The sequence below is a fragment of the Lutzomyia longipalpis genome, chromosome 4 (genome assembly GCF_024334085.1).
Source record: "Lutzomyia longipalpis isolate SR_M1_2022 chromosome 4, ASM2433408v1".
NCBI lineage: Eukaryota > Metazoa > Arthropoda > Insecta > Diptera > Psychodidae > Lutzomyia > Lutzomyia longipalpis.
In genome coordinates, this window is record NC_074710.1 from 13926860 (window position 1) to 13946594 (window position 19735).

Here is a 19735-nt window from a genome sequence, read left to right on the forward strand (position 1 = left end):
CCGGGGAAAAAATTGAATACCCTATGTTGGACGACTCTACCCTATATGAAACATGTTGCTGTATATTTTTTTGAACAAAAATTACCCGCCCTAACTAGAAATGAAACATTCTTGAAACATCAATAACGAGATGGCATGAGAAAAATACTTTTCTCTCGCTCTGGCATTTTGTGTAGGTGAGTTTTTTTTGAGTGTGTGCGTGAAATGTTTGTTTGTAGTTGTGCGGAAAAATTTTAAAATAATTATTTTTCCGGGAAAAACTCATTTTTGGGGCGCCAAAAGTTGGCGGGTGGCTCAGGGGGGCCCAAAGTACGTCCAGTAAAAATTTGATCGCGAAACTCCCCGGATTTTTTTGTGGAATTTGCACGACTTTTTCTGGCGCGGATTTTGAGTGTTTTGAACTGGCGATGCCAATCGACGCGGCGTCGCTTCCTGGTCACAAAAAGAGTAATTTCGCTGGAAAAATCCGCGAAAAATGCAAGAAAATTGCGAAAAACTGAAAGTGTGAGGGAGACAGTATGAGTGATGTGTACCGTCTCATTTTCTCTTCAACGAAATGCGCTAAAACTTATCAGGTGGTGGATTTTGGAACTACATTTAGGGCGCCAATTTCAAAAAGTAGTCAAAAAACATGAATTTTATATGGTGGCTATGTGAAGGGGGGCTCTGGGGGGAAAATGAATGTCGTTGGTGAAAACCGCTTGGTATCAGTAATCTCTGTACCAAATTTTATCGCGATCGGACCAACGGTGTAGAAATGCATAGCTGAACAGAAACGAAATGTCACATGGGATATACTCTTTCCACTCATTATTCCTTATGGGTAAGAAGAGTGCATCCTATGTGACGTTAACCAATACCTGACTGTACACAATCGTGATTATTTTCCATTCCTCTTCCACAACGTAGTTGTGCAAAATACTAAAAAAGAATAAATGAAAAGGCACAGTTTGCGAAATCTAAGAGGTTTTCATTGCTTGCGCTTTCCCTGCGTGTGTGCGGTGTTGCAAAAGTGCTGGGAAGTTCTGCTAGTGCAACTTGAGAAGCAAATCCCTCTTGTAAGGTTTGTTTCATCCTTGTGCATCTTTGAGGTTAGAACTCACCCTTCTTGTGGGTAAAGAGAAAAGTGGAAAAAAGATGAAGGTTTTCTCCTCCGGAAGGCCCTTCCGGACATTTGGGTGATAAATTTTGGGACAAACTGTATTTGGTGTGGGATCACGGAACTTAAACAATGTCCCGCCAAAGCAGTGAACGACGAATTGGCCTACCCTTGCGTGTGGAGAATTTCTACTATAAGCACGGCCTGTTCCTATCCAGCTACCCAACATGTGCCACCAGCTGTGCCATTGTAATTCTCCTCTTTTGCTGGTATCCGCTGATTTATATACCCCTACCGGGTACGATTCCTACGAAAGTTGTCCTACCGTACAGTGTGGACAGTGCCAAGGAGAATGCCACGACAATCTTTGAGCTAAACAACATCACAAGTAGCTTTGAACCACCCTTCCCGTGGGCACACTTGGAACCCTTCATCTATGTCCAACAAATTGTGCTACGTGCAAGTGTAACGCCATGGAATGGGAATCTCATTCTAACAGACGCATACAGAGCACCCCTAGCAGAAGCTTTCAAGCTTCTCGAGATTATACGAAACCATGAGGTTGCGGAAACCCACGTCACTCTGGGCAATCTCTGCCTCCACGTAGAAAATGTGAAGACATTCAAAGCAAAAGATACAGTGTTCCCAGAATACAATTGTCTCATCCTATCACCGGCTAATTTTTGGTATCAAAATGCACAGCTCTTCAACAAGGATACCGCCCTTCTCAACACAATCTTCCAGTTTCACAACCTACAAAAGACCAAGGTTTCTGTGGCGGAAATGCTCTTTGGAATCTCAATACGTGATACCGGTGTAAAGAGGTACCCCATACGGGCACGACCTCGGGTCATTCAATTTGCTGTAACACTAATTCTGCGTGAGAGAAATCAGGAGTTCTTGTCAACACTCAAGGAAAAGCTAACAAAACTCTATACATTGCATCATGCATCCAATAATGGACAGCATCGTGAATATTTGACGTATATCTACTACCCAGGAGAATTTCGTGTATTAGAAGTGATGCCATTGGCTATTACCTTTATCCTTCTATTCTACTACGTGTACTTCTCCCTGCGGAAAATCGATCTCATCCGTTCGCGCCTTCTTCTTGCCTTTACGGCCGTCTTCACTGTCCTCGGTAGTCTCATCATGTCCCTTGGATTGTGCTTCTTCTTCGGCCTCACCATTAGTATCCAATCGAAAGGGATTTTCCCGTACCTTGTCGTCCTTGTGGGTCTCGAGAATGTTCTCGTCATCACAAAATGCATAACATCCACAGATGAGAAGCTAGACGTGAAAATTCGTGTGGCAAAAGGTTTAGCCAATGAGGGGTGGTCTATATCCAAGACACTTCTCACTGAAATTACAATTCTCACCGTTGGATTGGCTACTTTTGTCCCCGTTATACAAGAATTCTGCATATTTGCCATTGTGGGCCTAATTTCGGACTACTTCCTGCAAATGATGCTCTTCTCCACCGTCTTAGCACTGAGCATTCGACCCTTTGAACATGGGGTACATTTGAAGCAATCTAAAAAAGATACAAATACCACGCTAGGATCCCAGACAAGACTTAGGTATGTAAATATCTCGTTGGTAATTAAAGTCATTTAAGATAAGCAATTTTTTTTATCAACAACTGTTTATTCTTCGTATGCAATCATGAGTAATTATTTCAAAGGGATTTTAAAGCTTTACTTGGTGCTTTGAAATTAGTATATTGTGTACTCAGAATAAAAAAAAAAAACAAAAACCTACAAGAGATTCCTTATACTGTATTTATTCCTATAGGTATTCATCCTCAGCACATGCCACAACAATATCACGATCACAGAGCCATCCAAAGCTCAGTGGTTTAATGTTGGACTCAGTAAATCACATCTCAACTGATGTTATTCCAACACCCTCGGTGACGGATAAGAAGATACCAAAGCGTGTGAAATTTGTAAATTTTTGGGCAAGGACGCGTTTCTTTCAGCGTGCATTTATGATTTGGATGATTGTGTGGATTTTCTCAATTATCTACAATTCAAACATTCTTGAGAGTTTATTTGTAATTGATACAACAACAGAAATCAATAGTTTGCCAATTGAACCAGAAAGGCCAGAGGGTGTGCGAAAGATGCAGGAGGATGAGATAATTTTTAAGATGGCCAGTACAAAATCACCCATCTATGAGTCACACATGGTTGAGGCGCACGATGATTCCTTTATGAATATCAGTGAGCAAATAAGTAAGTTGAGGCATCCGGAATATGATGCAAATCACTATTTGTCCAACTTCCACTGGTCCGCTATACTGCGACAGTACAACATATCGATGAGTCGAAAATATGTGACGATCTTGCCGACAATAAGGCTATCGCATGCAATTGCCCCGGAAGTGGCGATTGCACTGAGGAATCCAGAAGAGAAAAATCCACAGCAATTTCAGTGGAAGGCCCTTGCCGTGGCATTGGATCCCATTGATTTTTCCGATATGGAACATCAGGAGTCACCATCACTCAGTACGGCTAGTATGCCATTCTACCCAAAGAGTCCCATGGAGATCTTTCTCGCCAGTATCCTGTGTGCAATAAGCATTTTTGTCCTCACCTACACCCTCGTTGTACTCTATCGATGCATCTGTACGCGAAACTATGCGGAATGGCGTTCTAGTTGGTCCGATGCAGACCCAATGGCACGCCCACGTGTTGAACAAGTCATCCAGAGTTCTACACCAATTGCCGTGACAGGACACCGACATAGGGTTGAATGTTTGGCAATGGATGGCATTATGGTGGCTAGTTCTTGCCTCGAGGGATACATCCGCATATGGGATGTGAATGGAGGTGAATTAATTACGGAGATAAATCGATTGGAATTTTTTAAGGATAATCTAAACCAAAGAAATTGCTCTCCCATTTGGTGTCTCGATTTCGTTGATAGTCTCATAGCTGTTGGATGTTCAGACGGTAGAATTGAATTCTGGGAAGGAAGCACTGGGAATCTTAAGGTGGGTTGAATTTTTGTACTTCAAATTCTCTTTATGTATTCATTTTTTGTTTATTTAATTTTGCAGTGTGTTTTGGATGATGATAAAAATGTCCGAAATGGGGTGACTCATATAAAATTGACGGGTGATCGTGTTATTGTTGCTAGACTATGTGGGCGAGTTGATTTTCTCCGTTTGGAAACTTACAGTCAAGGTAAACAAATTGACTGGGGATTCACATCGGCATACCGAAGAAGTATGTACTGTACACATTATATTGCTACTATTATGTAATTCAAGATAATCTTCTCTGTTATATACGAAAAGAAATCATCTAAATGTGCGGATTTTTTTTGTATGTTGCAGCTCACATGAGAACGGGATCTACGGGAAGTTTAGCACTTATACATCACAGCACAGCTACAGGGGAAGAATTAAGGTGTATTGTGGAAATTCAGCACAGAGCCCATCAGCAATCCATCACATGTCTCGAAGTAATGCACGGAACTGTCTTCACCGGTAGCCAAGATAACACATTGAAGGTGTTCAAATTGGACAACAGAAGTCTTCAGTACACCCTCCATGGTCACTATGGGCCAATCACATGTCTTTTTATTGATCAAAATCATCCAGGAACTGGGGGATCTGGATCACAAGAAGGACTTCTCTGCGTCTGGGATCTTACTTCAGGTACAAAATAAAATTAAGTTACAACCAAATAGCATAAAATGATCAATAAAATTTTGTTCCTTTTTTAGGCGCCTGTGTCTATGGAATCCAGGCTCACGATGGAGCCATTGTGTCACTAGTCTGTTCACCAAGTTATGTAATATCTCTTGGTGCAGATGAAAGACTTTGCATATGGGAGAGGTTCCAGGGGCATCTCCTAAATTCCATTAATGTGATGTATGCCTATTCAATTCTCTTGATGCTCACACCATCGTTGTTGATAACAACTAAACCAGGTTTTTATTTTTTTTTTTTTATAATAATGAAAGCGAATCTCGAACAATAAAAAAATAACAACAATAAATTTCTTTCTGTAGGTTCACTAATAGTGTGGGATGTGCGAACGGGCGAACCAACGCGGGAAGTAAAGTTAGAAAATGGAAATTCCCAATTATGCCCGAGGTTGATTTTGGCATCATCAGACTGTGTTATATGTGATTATGGGAATGAGCTACGGATTGTTCGTTTTCCCTTAACAGCAGATAAGGTTGATTAGAACAGGGATGGGTGGACTAGACACACAAAAAATGTATAGGTAATGAAAAGACTTTCAAAAGAAATAATAATTTTACTGTGTCATCGCATTATCAAGTGTTTTCTTTTTTATGTCTTGTGAAAAAAAAAATTGAGGAAAATCTTGATTTACAAACTCTCCTTTTTCTTTCATTTTTTTTTAAATAACTAAATGTACCTATATTCAAAAATCATGAACAAAAAATTTTTATATGTAGGTAGCTAAAATGTATTTAAGATTAGATGTGTACCAAAATAAATTTTTCTCGCGTAAAAAATATGTTAGCATGATTTTAGAGAGAGTATAGTAATAAAATGAGAAAAATTGTTAATTTTTGTACTCTTGAATTTCCATCTTCCAGCTTTACCTTTTAGTCCTTTTGAGCTTTCTTTCAAATGCTGTCGGATGAACTTTATGTTGCTGAACCTTATCATTTATATTTCCATTCAGCTGGGAAAATAAAGTCCACCAAAAGGACAAACCCAAAGAAATCATCGTAAATCGGACAGAGAGAAGAAAAATAATTCTTTTTCTACTTTTTTTTTGTTAAAAATATATTTCTAACAATATTCTAAACTTCCGCCTCTGCTTCACAACTCTTTCAGGACATCTGAAGTAGGAAAAAGTGGATGCCGCTGATTTTTAGGAGCTCTATAGTTGAATTCATCAATCTTGGGGTATATCTGAATGATTTTGTGGTAGCATTCTGCTAGGCGAAGGCATTCCTCCACGGAGAGTTGAAAAGAACGCATAGTGGGATCAAGATCGGCCTCTTGGAACATTTGCTCCGTAAATGCCTGCCTCACATCTTCCGGGAAGAGATTGCTAATGCCTCGCTGAATGTATTTCTGGCGCATTGCAAAAATATACCGAACTACCTTCTCGACGAGATCAAAGGGAAGCTGTGTCTTTGGTACCTTAAGTGGTATGAGTGTCACAACAGCCACATCGACATCTGGCTGCGGAACAAATGCCCTACCAGGTATGATGAATTTGAGATGCGGTGCCGTCCATATTTGCGACATCACAGACAATCTACATCGCTGGGCATCGAGAAGGGGTGCCACAATTCTCTCACCAACTTCCTTTTGGAAAGTCAGAGTCATACTTGCACGTCCATAAGTCCAAGCACCCCTCTTGAGGCTCACATCCTTCAGCCAATTGATGAGGAGACGTGTTGAGATGGAAAACGGGAGGTTCCCTATAAGATGAATCGGTGCTCGTGCTTCTTCCCAAACTGTCTGTGGTGTACCGGCAAATGCCATCTCCGTGGGATACTTGAGAATATCATCCTGTACAATATCAACATTCACATGAGTTTGACAAGCTTCCCGGAGGAGTTCCAATGTTGGCATAAAACGCGGATCCTTCTCCACCAGCACCAAATTCCGTGGCATGCGTCGTATGATGGATCGTGTAATTCCACCAGGTCCAGGACCAACTTCCAGTACACTGTGACCCTCCAAGCGTCCAGCTGCCTTCACAATTTTATCCGTAAGTCGTTCATCCATAAGAAAGTTCTGCGACAGTTGTTTAATAGCCTGTAGGCGGTAGAGCTTTACCAAGTCCCGGATTGTTGGCAGAGGCGGAAGCCGAGGGATCTTAGTAGCTAGGGATAGTTTAGACATGACTAATTCTCTTTTAGCACCTTCCTCGGCTCCTCAAAATCATCCAGGAACTTTTCCTGCTTCACTGCCAGCATTGAATATGCGTAGATGGCAAAAACAGTGCCACCGAGCGCAAATGCCGTGATGAGGTTATTCTTCCTGGTTCGTTTCAGCTTTAGTACTCTCTCGAGATTTTGCTGCTCAATTAGCTTCATAAAATCCACTTCGGCAGCTTTTAGGGGCCTTTTTGGATCGGCGTTTTTCACTTTTGGTTCACTCGACATGCTCTCCACAATTTTTTTATCCAACTCGTATAACATGGTATAACACTGGTTGGATAATCAATCGAGTTATAAATTCAATTTTATAGAGGAGACCGGGGCAAATTGACATCACTTTTGTTTGGTTGGCGAAAAAAATTTAAAATATTTTTTTTTTGGGAAACTCATTTTTGGGTCGCCAAAAGTTTGCGGGTGGCTCAGGGGGGCCCAAAGTACGTTCAGTAAAAATTTGGGGGCGCAACTCCCCGGATTTTTTTGTGGAATTTGCACGACTTTTTCTGGCGCGGATTTTGAGAGTTTTGAACTGGGGACGCCAATCGACGCGGCGTCGCTTCCTGGTCACAAAAAAGGTAATTTCGCTGGAAAAATCCGCGGAAAACGCGAGAAAATTGCGAAAAAGTGAAAGTGTGAGGGTGACGGATAGTGGTGAAATGCATCCATCTCATTTTCTCTCAAGTAAATAGTACCAAAAAGGGCGCCAAGTTCAAAAAGTAGTCAAAAAAGCATGAATTTTATACGGGGGCGCTACGAAGGAGGGTCTGGGGGGAAAATGAAAATCATTGGTGACAACCGCCTGGTATCAGTAGTCTCTGTACCAAATTCCATTGCAATCGGACCAACGGTGTAGAAATGCATACAGACCTTTCTTTATTATAATAGATTTTTCAATCATTTTTCATTTAAATTCTGATTTGCAATTTTTAAAAAAAGAATTATCTTGATTCATTGAAATTACTTCAAAATCATCTCAAATATTTCAAGCAGAAATTCTTATTTCCGTGGAGAAAATGAAAGACTATTTGGTTGTTAAACCCATTTTTATTGTTTGATTTTTTTTACCATCTCAATAGCTCAATTAAAATTCCCTCAAATTAGTATTACAGAAGCCACAGTGTGGGGCAAAAAGTTATATGAAAAGGGTTTTCCCTTATATACTGCACTCAAAGCATCTACGGTTTGTCTTTAAAAGCATTATTATACAATAATTTTACAATAGCAAGAAACTCTGTACTTGTTAGTTGCGTTTTTTAGCTTCACATCTTGCTGAATCGGGTCGGTCACACTGGAAGCGTGGGGCATTCCAGAGATAGTTGCTGGGGCAACTCATAATAAATGGTGAACCACCGATGCAGATGTAGTATTTGGAGCAATCTTCTGGGTATGGGAAAAACTTTTGATCACCCGTGCAATCTGGTAGGGGTTCTTCCTCCTCAATTTCCGGTTCTTCTGGCTCAAAAGGCTCTTCCTCGATGTTATTGTCTCCCTTTTCGTAGCAGAATGCCTTACCGGGGTAGTCACACTGGTTATTTATGTAATCCCAATGGACACCTGGGGCACAATGGTGCTGGTAGGGAATGCCATTGGCACAAATGTAGTATTTTTCGCAATCAGATGTATCCGCAATGAAGTACACACTGTCGTAGCCGTAGCAACGAATAGGTGTATTATTATTTGGTGGGATCTAAAAAGTATACAAAACCAAATTCTTATTTGTTCACCGCAGAAAATATTTTTAAAAAAATCTCAAATGATGATGATCAACAACATAAAAAAAAGATCACGCATTACATTTGGACTCTCTCCGCACTGCACTTGCTGGGGCCAATTGCACACTCTCAAGCGTGGATCGTACCGAAGTCCACCTTCGCACTTCTTAACAGATGTCTTTCCGTGGTGGCACACGATGAAGGAGGTACAATCAAAGGGGTCAGCCAGCATGGTTCCGTGGGCCTCGTGAACGCACACGGATGTAAAAAGCTCCATTTTCTGTGCCAGCGTCATGGGCTCCGACGCTGCAGACACAAGCCCAATGGCTAGGACGCAAAAAGCGCCAAAACGCAGCATTTTCCCGAGAACTCTTTGGATTTTGCACTCACTACGTAAAATATATAATAGGATCCACTCCACAAAGTAAATTAGTGAGATGCTCCCATCGATGGTGGCCTTTATATGGGGAGGCGTACCATGGGGCTGAGAAGCTCTTCTGGGTGCCCATATCTATATCACCTTGACAGAGAAAATGAAAGCGAACATGCCGAATTTTAAAAGCTTTTTGCGGATTTTTCACAGCGATAGCCATCTCTGACCAGTGATATCGGAAGTATGTATTACGGAGAAGGTGGAAGTGATATACCAATAGTAAGTGCGTCATTCTTGTTCCTCTTGTGCGTCTATTTCGCAAATCATTAGCAATTCTTATCACTTAATTCTGGTTCTTCGATTCAATGGATTAATTAAATCTTTTATCATTTAATCTTTAAATCTAAAGGACGCGCCTGAAATGTTTGATCCTCCGAGCTCTTCTTTTTTCTGTTATAACATTCTTATACTAACGGTCAATGAAAAAAAATCACCATAAAATTTTATAGCCTGGCTTTTTATATAAAATTAGCGATTAAGATATAGAAAATCCTTAAAATGCTTAAAATTCTTTTTCTTGAATAGAAATAAAAATTTCCGTTTCACGCCGTTTATGTTTGAAAAGTCGCATTTGACAGGTGCAACTTTCACCACATCTATCTTTTCATGTTTTCACAACAAACTGCCACGTTTTTTCTGTGAAAGAGAGCAATTAATTAATTGCTCGTCATCTCTGTATTGAATTAAGGATCTCTGCTACTGCAGCATCCATAAAATCTGCAAAACTCTCTTGTGTCCAACATTCAAAGAAAGAATTTCCAAAAACACTGCGATGACGCCAAAAGTTTTCTTTACAAAATTCTTCTTTCAAGTAAGAAAAATTCCATAAAAATTCTCTTTTCCAATTAAAAAATGCTTAATGATTCAAATGATTGTGTTTTTCAGAGGTTGAAATCAATAAAAACACCATTCCGGGGATGCCTGTATGGAGTAGAACAGCATGATTTGCGAATTATTTTGGGCTTCACGGTATGCCTCCCTCCGGACGATGATTCTTCAATCTTCTTCAAAGCTAGTCGCGAACTCGAAGATATCACCAATAATTTACCAGCTGGTGTGGAATTTTGTGGATACATTACTGCTGAAGAAGAGGAACCGGATGCGACAAAGCTACTGGTATGTAATGACATCGATGATTCCGTATTGGTGACGTGTAGTCTCAATGAGGAGCAGAAAGCAAGAGCCGGTAAGGTGGCCAATGGTAAATTCAAAGAAATTCCCTACGAAATCCTTGAAAATGCTGAATTGCTGGAGAAATTCTACCTCGTTAGGATTCAATACAACTCGCGAATTTTCCTCAGACAGACTCCAGAGCCCGCTTGGGCTTCCTTTGAAGAAATAAAAGAAAATTTATCTTTGGGAAAGCTGGTATTTCTTCCCAAAGATTCAGATTTATTTCTTCATGCGAAAATTGGGAGATCCAAAAACAAATTAGACGGATTTCCATCCACTGTTGCGGATATTTATGCAAAAATTACCAAAAACCCAGAAGAATCAAGAGGAAAGGGAAAAAAGGAGATTCACTTAGAGCAGAGAATCCTCAATTTGGAGACTTTGATCAATGTTACTGAAGATAAAAATGCTCATTCGAAGAAATCTTGCTTAAAAATTAAATTCAGTAGCGAAAAGATGTTAACATTCCCATTGGTTTTGGATGGAGTTGCATTAGTTCCCTCCAAAAGTACCCCTAGTGAACTCTATGATCTCTGTGTGGTGGCACTTGAGAGAAATTTAGCACTCGTAGTCGCTGGGACACAGGAGAGAATTGACAGAGAACAGGATGTCCTACCATTAATGCCCTACAATGTTAAACTCAATGACTTTGGTCATCATTTCCTGTGCGTTTGGCCAGTAGGGGTCGAGTCAAGTGATTCTACACTCAAGGATAAGCGCAGAGTATTTCACAAAACTCTCGGATTGCCTCTCACGAGACCCTACTTTCGTCGTATGAATGCCACTCCTGAGGCAGATCCAAATGTTCTCCAAAATACCCACATTGGGCTTAAATCCTCCCTTCCTGGGGGGCAGCAGTACCTGGTTCACGGTACCTATGGGTACTACCACTATATGCAACAGAAATTCGATGATTCAGGCTGGGGATGTGCCTACAGATCCCTTCAGACTATCTTCTCGTGGTTCCGGCATCAGGGCTATACGGAGAAACCCATACCCAGTCACTATGATATCCAGGAAGCACTCGTGAGTGTTGGAGACAAAAATCGTGCCTTCCTCGGTTCTAAGCAGTGGATTGGCTCAACAGAGGTGTCCCTTTGCCTAGAGAAATTTCTCAATATCTCCTCGCGCATCATGTTCGTTCAATCCGGCGGAGATTTGGCGCACAAAGGGGCCGAATTGGCGATGCATTTTGAATCCCAAGGTACCCCCATCATGATTGGAGGTGGTGTACTGGCGCACACAATAATCGGCATTGATTACAATCGCATCTCTGGTGAAATTAAATTCCTCATTCTCGATCCACATTACACCGGGGCAGAAGATCTTTCGACGATTCAGCAAAAAGGCTTTTGCAACTGGAAGACCATCAACTTCTGGGACAAGAAGTCCTACTACAACCTTTGCATGCCCATTAGACCAATTGAATTCTAAGCATTAATCGTGTGTTGTTTGGTGTTGTTGTTTTTTTTTATTGAGATAAAAAGCTTTTCAACTTTTCAAAAAATATATTTTTACATCTCTTTCTCTTTTATAAATTATCTTACACTTGCCAAGAAAATCGTGAAAAAATACTTTCGAGATTTCCTCTCAAGGAGAGTTTACTCTTTTTTTTTTAAAGCTAAAGGAAAAAGGTCCCCACAATTAAGCACAAAGAAACTTTAGATTTTTACTGTTTGACAACAACTTAACTTTCACTAAAAGAGTCCTCAGTCAAAGAGTTAAACTAAAGTTACGGTTTTTGGTTTTTAAATAAATTTCAAGAGAAAAAAAAAAGTATTTTGTGTGGCCTTTTGCAAAAAAATCACTAAAATTCAATGCTATTTGGGATTAAGGATTTAAAAGATACTTGGATAAAGATAAAATAAAAAAAGGTACACCTATCTTATGTGAAATTCTTGTAATCTTTGTAATTTTTTTTATAAATAGAAAACTTCTTTAACTTTCTTTTAAAAATTGAAAAATACATAAAGACAAATTGTTCAGCTAAATTAACAATTATAATAGATTTTTAGAAAAAAAAATGATACTTAATTTAAAAAAAAGCCAATTCTCGCGGAAATAGTTGTGCCCCACAATGTATTAATTTTCATTTTGTATAATAATTTTATTTGTTCGAGAGTATTTTGTAATTTTAACTAAAGAGCTTTTTTTAAGTCTTATGCTTATGATCTTTATCCAAGGATATAATCCTTTTCGTTTTCATTCCAATAAAACTTTCATCCCAAAGGCGACTCCTACTTTGAATAACTTATGTACAATAAATATTATAATATATACAAAGAAGTACATTTAATTTTACAATTTGTATTGCATTTACACGACAAAAAGACATTAGAAATAAAAATCAAAAATTATTCTATAATTTATACATTTTTTTATATATCACTTGTGATCAACTAACCTCATACCATCATGTCTAATTTTCCTTGGGAAAAAAGCACAGCATCGTGTACGGTTGGGAATGTTTGGAAGGGACCATCCCCTAGAGCGTCTGCATGCATTATTGTGTCAAAGACACGATCCGATGGGGCTGCTAAGAAGAAGGCAACACCAATTTTGTCCATTTCATTGTTTATCTCCTTGAACAGCTTGCAAGCTGAATAGTCAATGTGGGGGATGCATGACAGGTCAATGACCACCGTACGGATATCCTGAAAGTTTGTTCCATCATCTGATTGCATTTTTGACGATTTCCGCGAAACATAACCAATTGTTTCATAGAGTTTGCGCTTAAAAGTAGCTCTTGAGGCAAAATTAATACATCCTGCATAGTGGAAAACCTTTATACTTGGAATTTCCATTGCAGTCTTATGCTTTCCAATGTCCACATAGATACCTGTTCCAGGAATTGCGCCTATGAATGGAACATATTTTAGAGGTTTATCTAGATCATATGTACAGATGGATACTTTACCTAGAATGCAACTGTAGCTCTTCCATCCCTTAAGGTAGAGCGCAATGATTGACATGATGATGCCAACTAGCAATCCGATGTCAATATCAATGAGAACGACACTAAGGAAGGTGCAGATCCACGTGAGTGCCTCTAGGCGATCTTCTTTATAGAATCTCTTGAGATCTTTTACCTGCATCAGCATACCCTTGAGTGCAACAACTATAATTCCTGCCAAAACACATCGTGGAAGTGTCTCGAAGAATGGTCCAATCCACAGGAGAACAACAGCTATGAGTGCCGATGCTATAACTGATGCAAGTTGTGTATTCCCACCAGTTTGCTCCTGGATCAACGAACGCGACAACGAACATGCGATGGGGATGCATGAGAAGAGAGAACTCACAGCATTGCTTGCACTCATGGCAATAAGTTCTTGATTTGCGCGAACCTCATACGAGTGTTTCTTGGCAAAAATCAATGCCATGGACATAACGATGGAGTAGCTTACAACAGCAATAGCGATTGAGTCAACAGCAACCAATTTAAGTAGATCAAAACGCGGGAGAACAGGACTTGGAAGGCCAGTTGGGATATGTCCAACCAACTTTATCTCATACCTGTCTTCAAAATTCATAAAACGCGACGCTAAAGTACCCCCAACGACAGCAATCAATTCAGTTGGTGCCGGGATGCGGCATCTCTTCGACAGCCAAGGCTGTGAAACGGAAATACATTTAATGTTCAAGCATAGTAATTTAAAAGTAAGTAAAATTTAACTTACCTTTAGTATTTCATTTGATGCTATCATAAAAAGGATAACAATGAGAGATATCGTAAGAGCTGCGAGATTTGTGGATGGTATACTCTGAAAAACAGCCACTGCCATCTAATATAAAAACAAATAAAACACAGAAATTAATTTATCAAAAAAAAAACAGAAATTAAATAGCTCCAATTTCTATAATATTATTTATTTTTTCTAAATATTTTTTGTTTTTTTTTGTAATGTTCTAAATTAGATCTAACAGCCGTATATATACTAAAACTAAGAAGAAGAAGACGAAGAAAGTAAAACTAACTATAGTAGAATTGAAAAATATTTACAGAAAAAAAAAGATTTTACTCACATTGACTATCTTGAAAGCTCCTTTGTGATGTGGCAACTTTATGCCAAAGATATCTTTTATCTGACTCATAATCACATGTATGGCTGATGCCGTTGTAAAGCCACTCACGAGTGGTTCGCTAAGTAGGGATGAAAGTGCTCCCATTCGTAAGAAACTCATAATGAGATGATAAATTGCAACCATTAACGATGTAGCAGAAACAATTTCCATCGCTGTCACAGAACTTCCATCCCCAATCACACTCCCATCATCCGTTTCATTGCCTGCCTGCCTTAAATCCAGCATATCCGGACTCACGTGCGCCTGCACGACTTTCCCCACCATCAGACTAATCACGGCAAATGTACCCATTGATATGTGTCGTGATGTACCAAATATAACGTATGCAAGGAGCGGGAAGAAGGCCATGTAGAGACCTATTTGCGGTGGGACGAATGCTAGGATGGCATAGGCCATACCTTGTGGGATGTGCATTACGGCAACTGTAATGCCAGATGTAAGGTCTCCCATAAAATTTTGCCTGAATGAGTACTTGGGCAGCCATTCAACAATAGGAACGATACTGTACAGAAGAGCTACGAAGTCAATACCGCGAACAGATTGCCTTATTCTCTGTCCATAGCTCTCCTTCTCCTTCTCATACCCTGAAATCTTATTGGCCTCCTCCGCATGCAATACTTGTCGTGATATAAAATACGATGGGATTGTTGTGTATCCGAGTTCATCATTTTTTAATGTGCTAAAGAGGAACATTAAAAGAAAATCTGGTTAGTTCTGGAGGCATCGCAAATAAACAAACATTTTGTTAATTTGCTACAATAATGTTTTGCAAGAGATAAAGAGCAATGATTATAAATTTAAGCAAATATGACGTGTAGAGAAATACGTAGCAAGGCTGAAAGGTTGCTTTTTCTGTGCTTGGACTGATTGAGAGAGACAAAAAAAAGTAAAACGTTTAACTAAAAAGTAGGATTTAACATAAATTCTGTTGATCAAAGGTCGCGCACAACAGCATCACAATTTGTTATTAATGTGCTCTTATTTAAAGCTCTTTAATTTTTTGGGAATCAATGAATTTTGAACATTTTAAAAATGTTAGCAAAGACAAAATAAGAAAAAAAAATACATTGAAAATGATAAAAAGAATAATTTTCTAAAACACAAATTCTGTTATTTATTAGTGTGTGTCTTTACTAAATATAAATTATATTTTATATAGCATTTTTTAATGTAAAATACAATAAACACAAAGGAGTTTGTGTATGGAAAAAAGAACTTTCTTGAATGACACATTGACCATTATCAAATGCAAATGTTATCATCTTATCACTTTTTTTGCATTTCAGTATGAAAGTCTTTGAATTTTGAACGTTATCTACTCTAGACAGTGCTACCTACTTGCGACTCTCACAAAACTTAATTACTCACTCTTGTCAAAAGAACGAAATAATTGTTTTATGGCAGAATGTGCTCTAAATCTGATACATTATATCGTTTTATATCACACTCCAAATTGATTTGCAAATATTTATATTTCATTTTTATTTCAATATTTTCACTCTTGTTCAGTAGAAATCTTTAAGAATACAGAATCAGGTCAGAAATCCTTATAATTTGTTTAACAATAAATTTTTATGGATCATGGAATGAATCTTGGATAAAATCTATAATTGTGTGCCATACAAATGGAAGGTTCATGTCAAGAATAATTAATTTTCACAATGAAAAATTAGTAAAGAAAAAAGTGTGGCTCTATAACAATTTTTAGGACTTTTAATATGCAATTCTGCAGTTCATAATTCGCTGGACCGAACTTACTTTCATTATACGCAAAACGATATGTTTATACTTTTCTAAAGCATCAAAAATTTTTCGTTTAATTTTTAACTTGGTTCATAGTGCACCTGAAAAAAAGCAATAAATCTTTTGTTTCCGGTGCTTCAAAGAAAATCCCAAAATCGATTAAAATGAAAGTTGTGGGAGGTTGTTCACCAAATCATGTATGATTTTCTGCAGTTTTAAGGCATTGAGTTTATTTAAGTCATATTTATGTTATGTGAGATGCATGTAAAAAAAAACTTGAGAGGAAGTACAATGCGGTTACATCACTTGAATGTATAAAATGCAAATAATTGGAGGTGATTCATTGTTCATTTGACAAAATTGATTTTCTTTTCATTCAACCTTGAAAAATCATTTATGATTTTTTTTTGAATTGTTCACTGAAGAAGAGAGGAAACTAAAGAATGTTATTATGTGGTAGGTATGCACATTATGTAGCTATATATAGTTTTCTTCCCTAAATATTGACCTTCCATATGAGGAGTTTTAGCTCGAATTGGCATGGTTTATTCAGAATTTGTGTGAATAAAAAATTATACAAAAAAACCTCCGAGTTCGGGGTTTTTACCAAAAAATCCACGAGTTTTATTTACTAAGCACGATTATTGCAAAAAAGAGTCTCTCTGAGCAGTTGTATTGAACCATCTATAGTTAGAGATGTGTTAAATGTTGTTTGATGTTTAATTTAATGGTTAGTTTACGAAAGAATTACACGCTAACGAGAACTTATTCGCTTACCTGATTTTTTCCTGCTTTTTGTCCACCATTTCCTTCAGAAAATCACCTCCACTGATTTATTTATTAACACTATTCCTGAATGTGTGAAAAAAAATGTTTTTATTTAGCACTTAACTATATTTTTTATAAAAAGATAATTTGATGGAATTTTATTTTGCCAAACACCTCTTTTTCTTTACCACAAAACGTGCCCCTTTTGTGCTGCCACATGGGCGTCTTATCCAAAAAGCTAAAAGGTGACAATTTCTCTGTTACAATATTACAAATTTTCTTTTCCACATACAATTATCAGATCACAAAATATATATTTATAGATCCCTAAAAGTGCTAAAAGATGAGAATCACAATAAAAGCACTTAAGTATTCGCACTTGCCAGCTAAGTTCTGTCGCACAATCTCAACTGAATGGGAATATTATTGTAAATCAGCTTTTATAGTGGAGAAAATATTTCTCAAAATCGCACGCTGGAGGAACACAGAAGAAAAAAAATTGTGTACAACTTTTGGCAGGGGAATTATCTTCTTTAAACAGGGCAATATTGATAATAAAATAATTTTCCTTGCAATACCCGCGAGATTAGGGGAAGTGCGCGTGCTTCCTCTCTCTCTGTGGGCCAATATCAACTACAATATATACGCCTCTCTTTAGATTTCATCTGTTTCCAACGGAAGGTTCTTCCACCGTGTGTTCAACGAAAATCTTCACTCTTGTTAGTCTTTTTTTTCATTTTTTCTTCCCCTGTGTTTCCATGCAAATCGTCTCCGTTTAAATCTTTACTAAATTCCAAATAAATTGTACAAGAAAGTAAATATTTAATATTTTATCGCACAACACTCTCCAAAATAAAACTTTTGCGTTATAAATAGAGAACTTCTTTGCAATTTTCCTTGTTTCGATGTAAAATTCATTTTTTTTGTCTTTTTCTTTAGCAAATATATATTTTTCGGGATATTGCCTTTTTAAACTCCCCCCTCATCCAACAGATAATCTGTTTTGTAATTATCTTTTGTTAGGAAATTTTCCATAGTCACTCCTTGATCGTGTGAGTGAAGATCGCACGCTATTCTTGCCTGGGAGCTGTGAAGTACTCAGACCCTTTTCTAGTCTACTAGACTGATAAGCCAGAGATACTGCAGAAAAATCGATAATTTCAACGGAAAAAGAACTTCTTGACATTAATCTGTTAATTTTTTCAATCAATGAAGATGAATTTTCAATGGTAGGTACATACAGATAATAGGTAACAATATAGCCATAAATTAGTACCAATCAGACGCCATGTTTAGATTTTTTTTAGGATAAAGAGGAAAATGGATTCTTTCAGCTTTCTCTCTTTTAAATGAAAGAATGGATACCTAATAAATTTTAATTCATTAAAAAAATTATAGGTAGGTAGATAGGTACTGTTAAGTTCTTACGACACTTTCTCATCGCAGCATTGGCGTGAAAAAACTATAGGATTGACCACAATTTGAAATTTTATGAGAGTTTTCTCAAAAATAATTAATTGCAAGATAAAAGTTAGAATTTGCGGCATAAGAATTTTATATTATCATGATTAAAAAAATGGTTAGAAGAATCAATTCTTGAGATTTTATATGGAATCTACCCTTACCCTCAAAACCTAATCGGACAAGAACAGGTAACGTCTTTAAAAAGCTGATCTCAGAATAAAATGGAAAGATTCTCTGGCAATTTCTAGTTCTTTTTGATCTTTTACAAGATTTACACAGTGTCCCAATTGTTGTTCAAATAAGGATTTTTTTCATATATTGGTGACTAAACTTCTGTAATCAATTCAACTAAAACATAATAGATTTTTTCTACCTAGTCCTTTTAGCTGTATAGTATTATTCATCCAAAAATATCTTTTTTTAAAGGCAAAATGAACTACTTTCTTATTCGATATCAAAAATGCTAAAAACTTTTCCACGTAAAAACGTTAATTTTTTTTCTTACTAACTCCTAATAGTGAAATTCCTTTCACTATTACCGAAAAAATATAATTGAAATCTTTTTGTTTTTTCACCGAAGGCATTATTTGACGAAATATGTACCTACGTAACGTATACCCCTTTGGGGGTTGGTTCTTTATTTTCAGCACCGATCTGTAGTTTATTTCTTTTTTTTACCTTTGTTAAATAAGTTCATGGAAACACTCATGTTGTGTTGATAACGCACCAAAAATCGACTGGTTAATCACTCTTCGCAATCACATTGCAAATTGGTGAAATATTAGCACAATATTGGGTCATTTTGAACGGAAAGAATAAAAAAAGACAAATAAATCTATGAGATTTTGGGTCTTTGCAGCAGCAAATCTAACAAAACTGTACTGATTTTCATGAACACAGCAATTGGAGCACCTGCCCTATTTCAATGATAAACAATATCAATTTTTTCGTGAGATTGCTATCAAATAAATCATTGAAGTGTGTGGAATAAAATTAGAGAAGTTAATCGTTCGCACTGAACGGGGTCACTTTGGGCACAATGATAAGGTATGGTTTAATAAAATTCACGCAAAATGTGTGATTCTCTTGTGGGGTCACCCTTTCAATAACTACACAATTAAATTGAAAATTGTTTTGTAATCACAAAATATTACTATTTAAGATGATAAGAATTCAATCAACACGCACCTTTGGAAGCTTCTCAGTTACTGAATCCGCACATCAACAATAAGAAACCTGCTTCCTCCGAGAAGCGAGAATTTATAGCAAGAAATATTGACATATTTTGACAACAAATCAGCTGATAGCGAAAAAGTAAATAAGAGCGTCGAGTACAGTTATGTAGAGTTAATTTACTCATTTTTTTTTACTTAT

At 37.6% G+C, this 19735-nt stretch overlaps 6 protein-coding genes across 12 annotated transcripts; 2 read left to right on the forward strand and 4 right to left on the reverse strand.

Annotated features, from left to right (window-relative positions):
• The first annotated feature begins 357 nt into the window (after positions 1 to 357).
• LOC129796543 (sterol regulatory element-binding protein cleavage-activating protein) lies at positions 358 to 5650 on the forward strand. Of its 2 annotated transcripts, XM_055838575.1 has the most exons (7): positions 358 to 447; positions 910 to 2679; positions 2894 to 4097; positions 4164 to 4332; positions 4443 to 4766; positions 4835 to 5041; positions 5123 to 5650. In XM_055838575.1, the coding sequence occupies exons 2-7, from the start codon at positions 1232 to 1234 to the stop codon at positions 5299 to 5301; spliced, it is 3531 nt and encodes a 1176-aa protein (XP_055694550.1). In that variant the 5' UTR covers positions 358 to 447; positions 910 to 1231; the 3' UTR covers positions 5302 to 5650. The 2 variants fall into 2 exon arrangements, with proteins under 2 accessions (XP_055694550.1, XP_055694551.1); XM_055838576.1 differs by lacking the exons at positions 358 to 447; positions 4835 to 5041; positions 5123 to 5650 and having other exon boundaries at positions 863 to 2679; positions 4164 to 4366; positions 4443 to 4716.
• LOC129796561 (dimethyladenosine transferase 1, mitochondrial) lies at positions 5400 to 7251 on the reverse strand. Its single transcript, XM_055838616.1, has one exon. It carries the CDS (start codon positions 6945 to 6947, stop codon positions 5910 to 5912), a length of 1038 nt encoding a protein of 345 aa, XP_055694591.1. The 5' UTR covers positions 6948 to 7251; the 3' UTR covers positions 5400 to 5909.
• Positions 6950 to 7210, reverse strand: LOC129796569 (cytochrome c oxidase assembly factor 3, mitochondrial). Its single transcript, XM_055838626.1, has one exon. The coding sequence runs from the start codon at positions 7208 to 7210 to the stop codon at positions 6950 to 6952; it is 261 nt and encodes an 86-aa protein (XP_055694601.1).
• Positions 7252 to 8006: 755 nt separating the features above from the next.
• Positions 8007 to 9153, reverse strand: LOC129796567 (protein obstructor-E-like). Its single transcript, XM_055838624.1, has 2 exons — positions 8777 to 9153; positions 8007 to 8669 (listed from the first exon to the last, which is right to left on the reverse strand). The coding sequence occupies exons 1-2, from the start codon at positions 9050 to 9052 to the stop codon at positions 8223 to 8225; spliced, it is 723 nt and encodes a 240-aa protein (XP_055694599.1). The 5' UTR covers positions 9053 to 9153; the 3' UTR covers positions 8007 to 8222.
• A 536-nt stretch (positions 9154 to 9689) lies between these two features.
• Positions 9690 to 12667, forward strand: LOC129796548 (ufm1-specific protease 2). Its single transcript, XM_055838593.1, has 2 exons — positions 9690 to 9938; positions 10013 to 12667. The coding sequence occupies exons 1-2, from the start codon at positions 9900 to 9902 to the stop codon at positions 11732 to 11734; spliced, it is 1761 nt and encodes a 586-aa protein (XP_055694568.1). The 5' UTR covers positions 9690 to 9899; the 3' UTR covers positions 11735 to 12667.
• On the reverse strand, positions 11789 to 19714 carry LOC129796546 (prestin). 6 transcript variants are annotated; one of them, XM_055838584.1, is made up of 6 exons: positions 19550 to 19714; positions 16907 to 16981; positions 14327 to 15065; positions 13981 to 14085; positions 13218 to 13914; positions 11789 to 13157 (listed from the first exon to the last, which is right to left on the reverse strand). In XM_055838584.1, the coding sequence occupies exons 2-6, from the start codon at positions 16933 to 16935 to the stop codon at positions 12706 to 12708; spliced, it is 2022 nt and encodes a 673-aa protein (XP_055694559.1). In that variant the 5' UTR covers positions 16936 to 16981; positions 19550 to 19714; the 3' UTR covers positions 11789 to 12705. The 6 variants fall into 6 exon arrangements, with proteins under 6 accessions (XP_055694559.1, XP_055694564.1, XP_055694562.1 ...); XM_055838589.1 differs by having other exon boundaries at positions 19516 to 19649; XM_055838587.1 differs by having other exon boundaries at positions 19460 to 19566.
• Between the last annotated feature and the right edge of the window lie 21 nt (positions 19715 to 19735).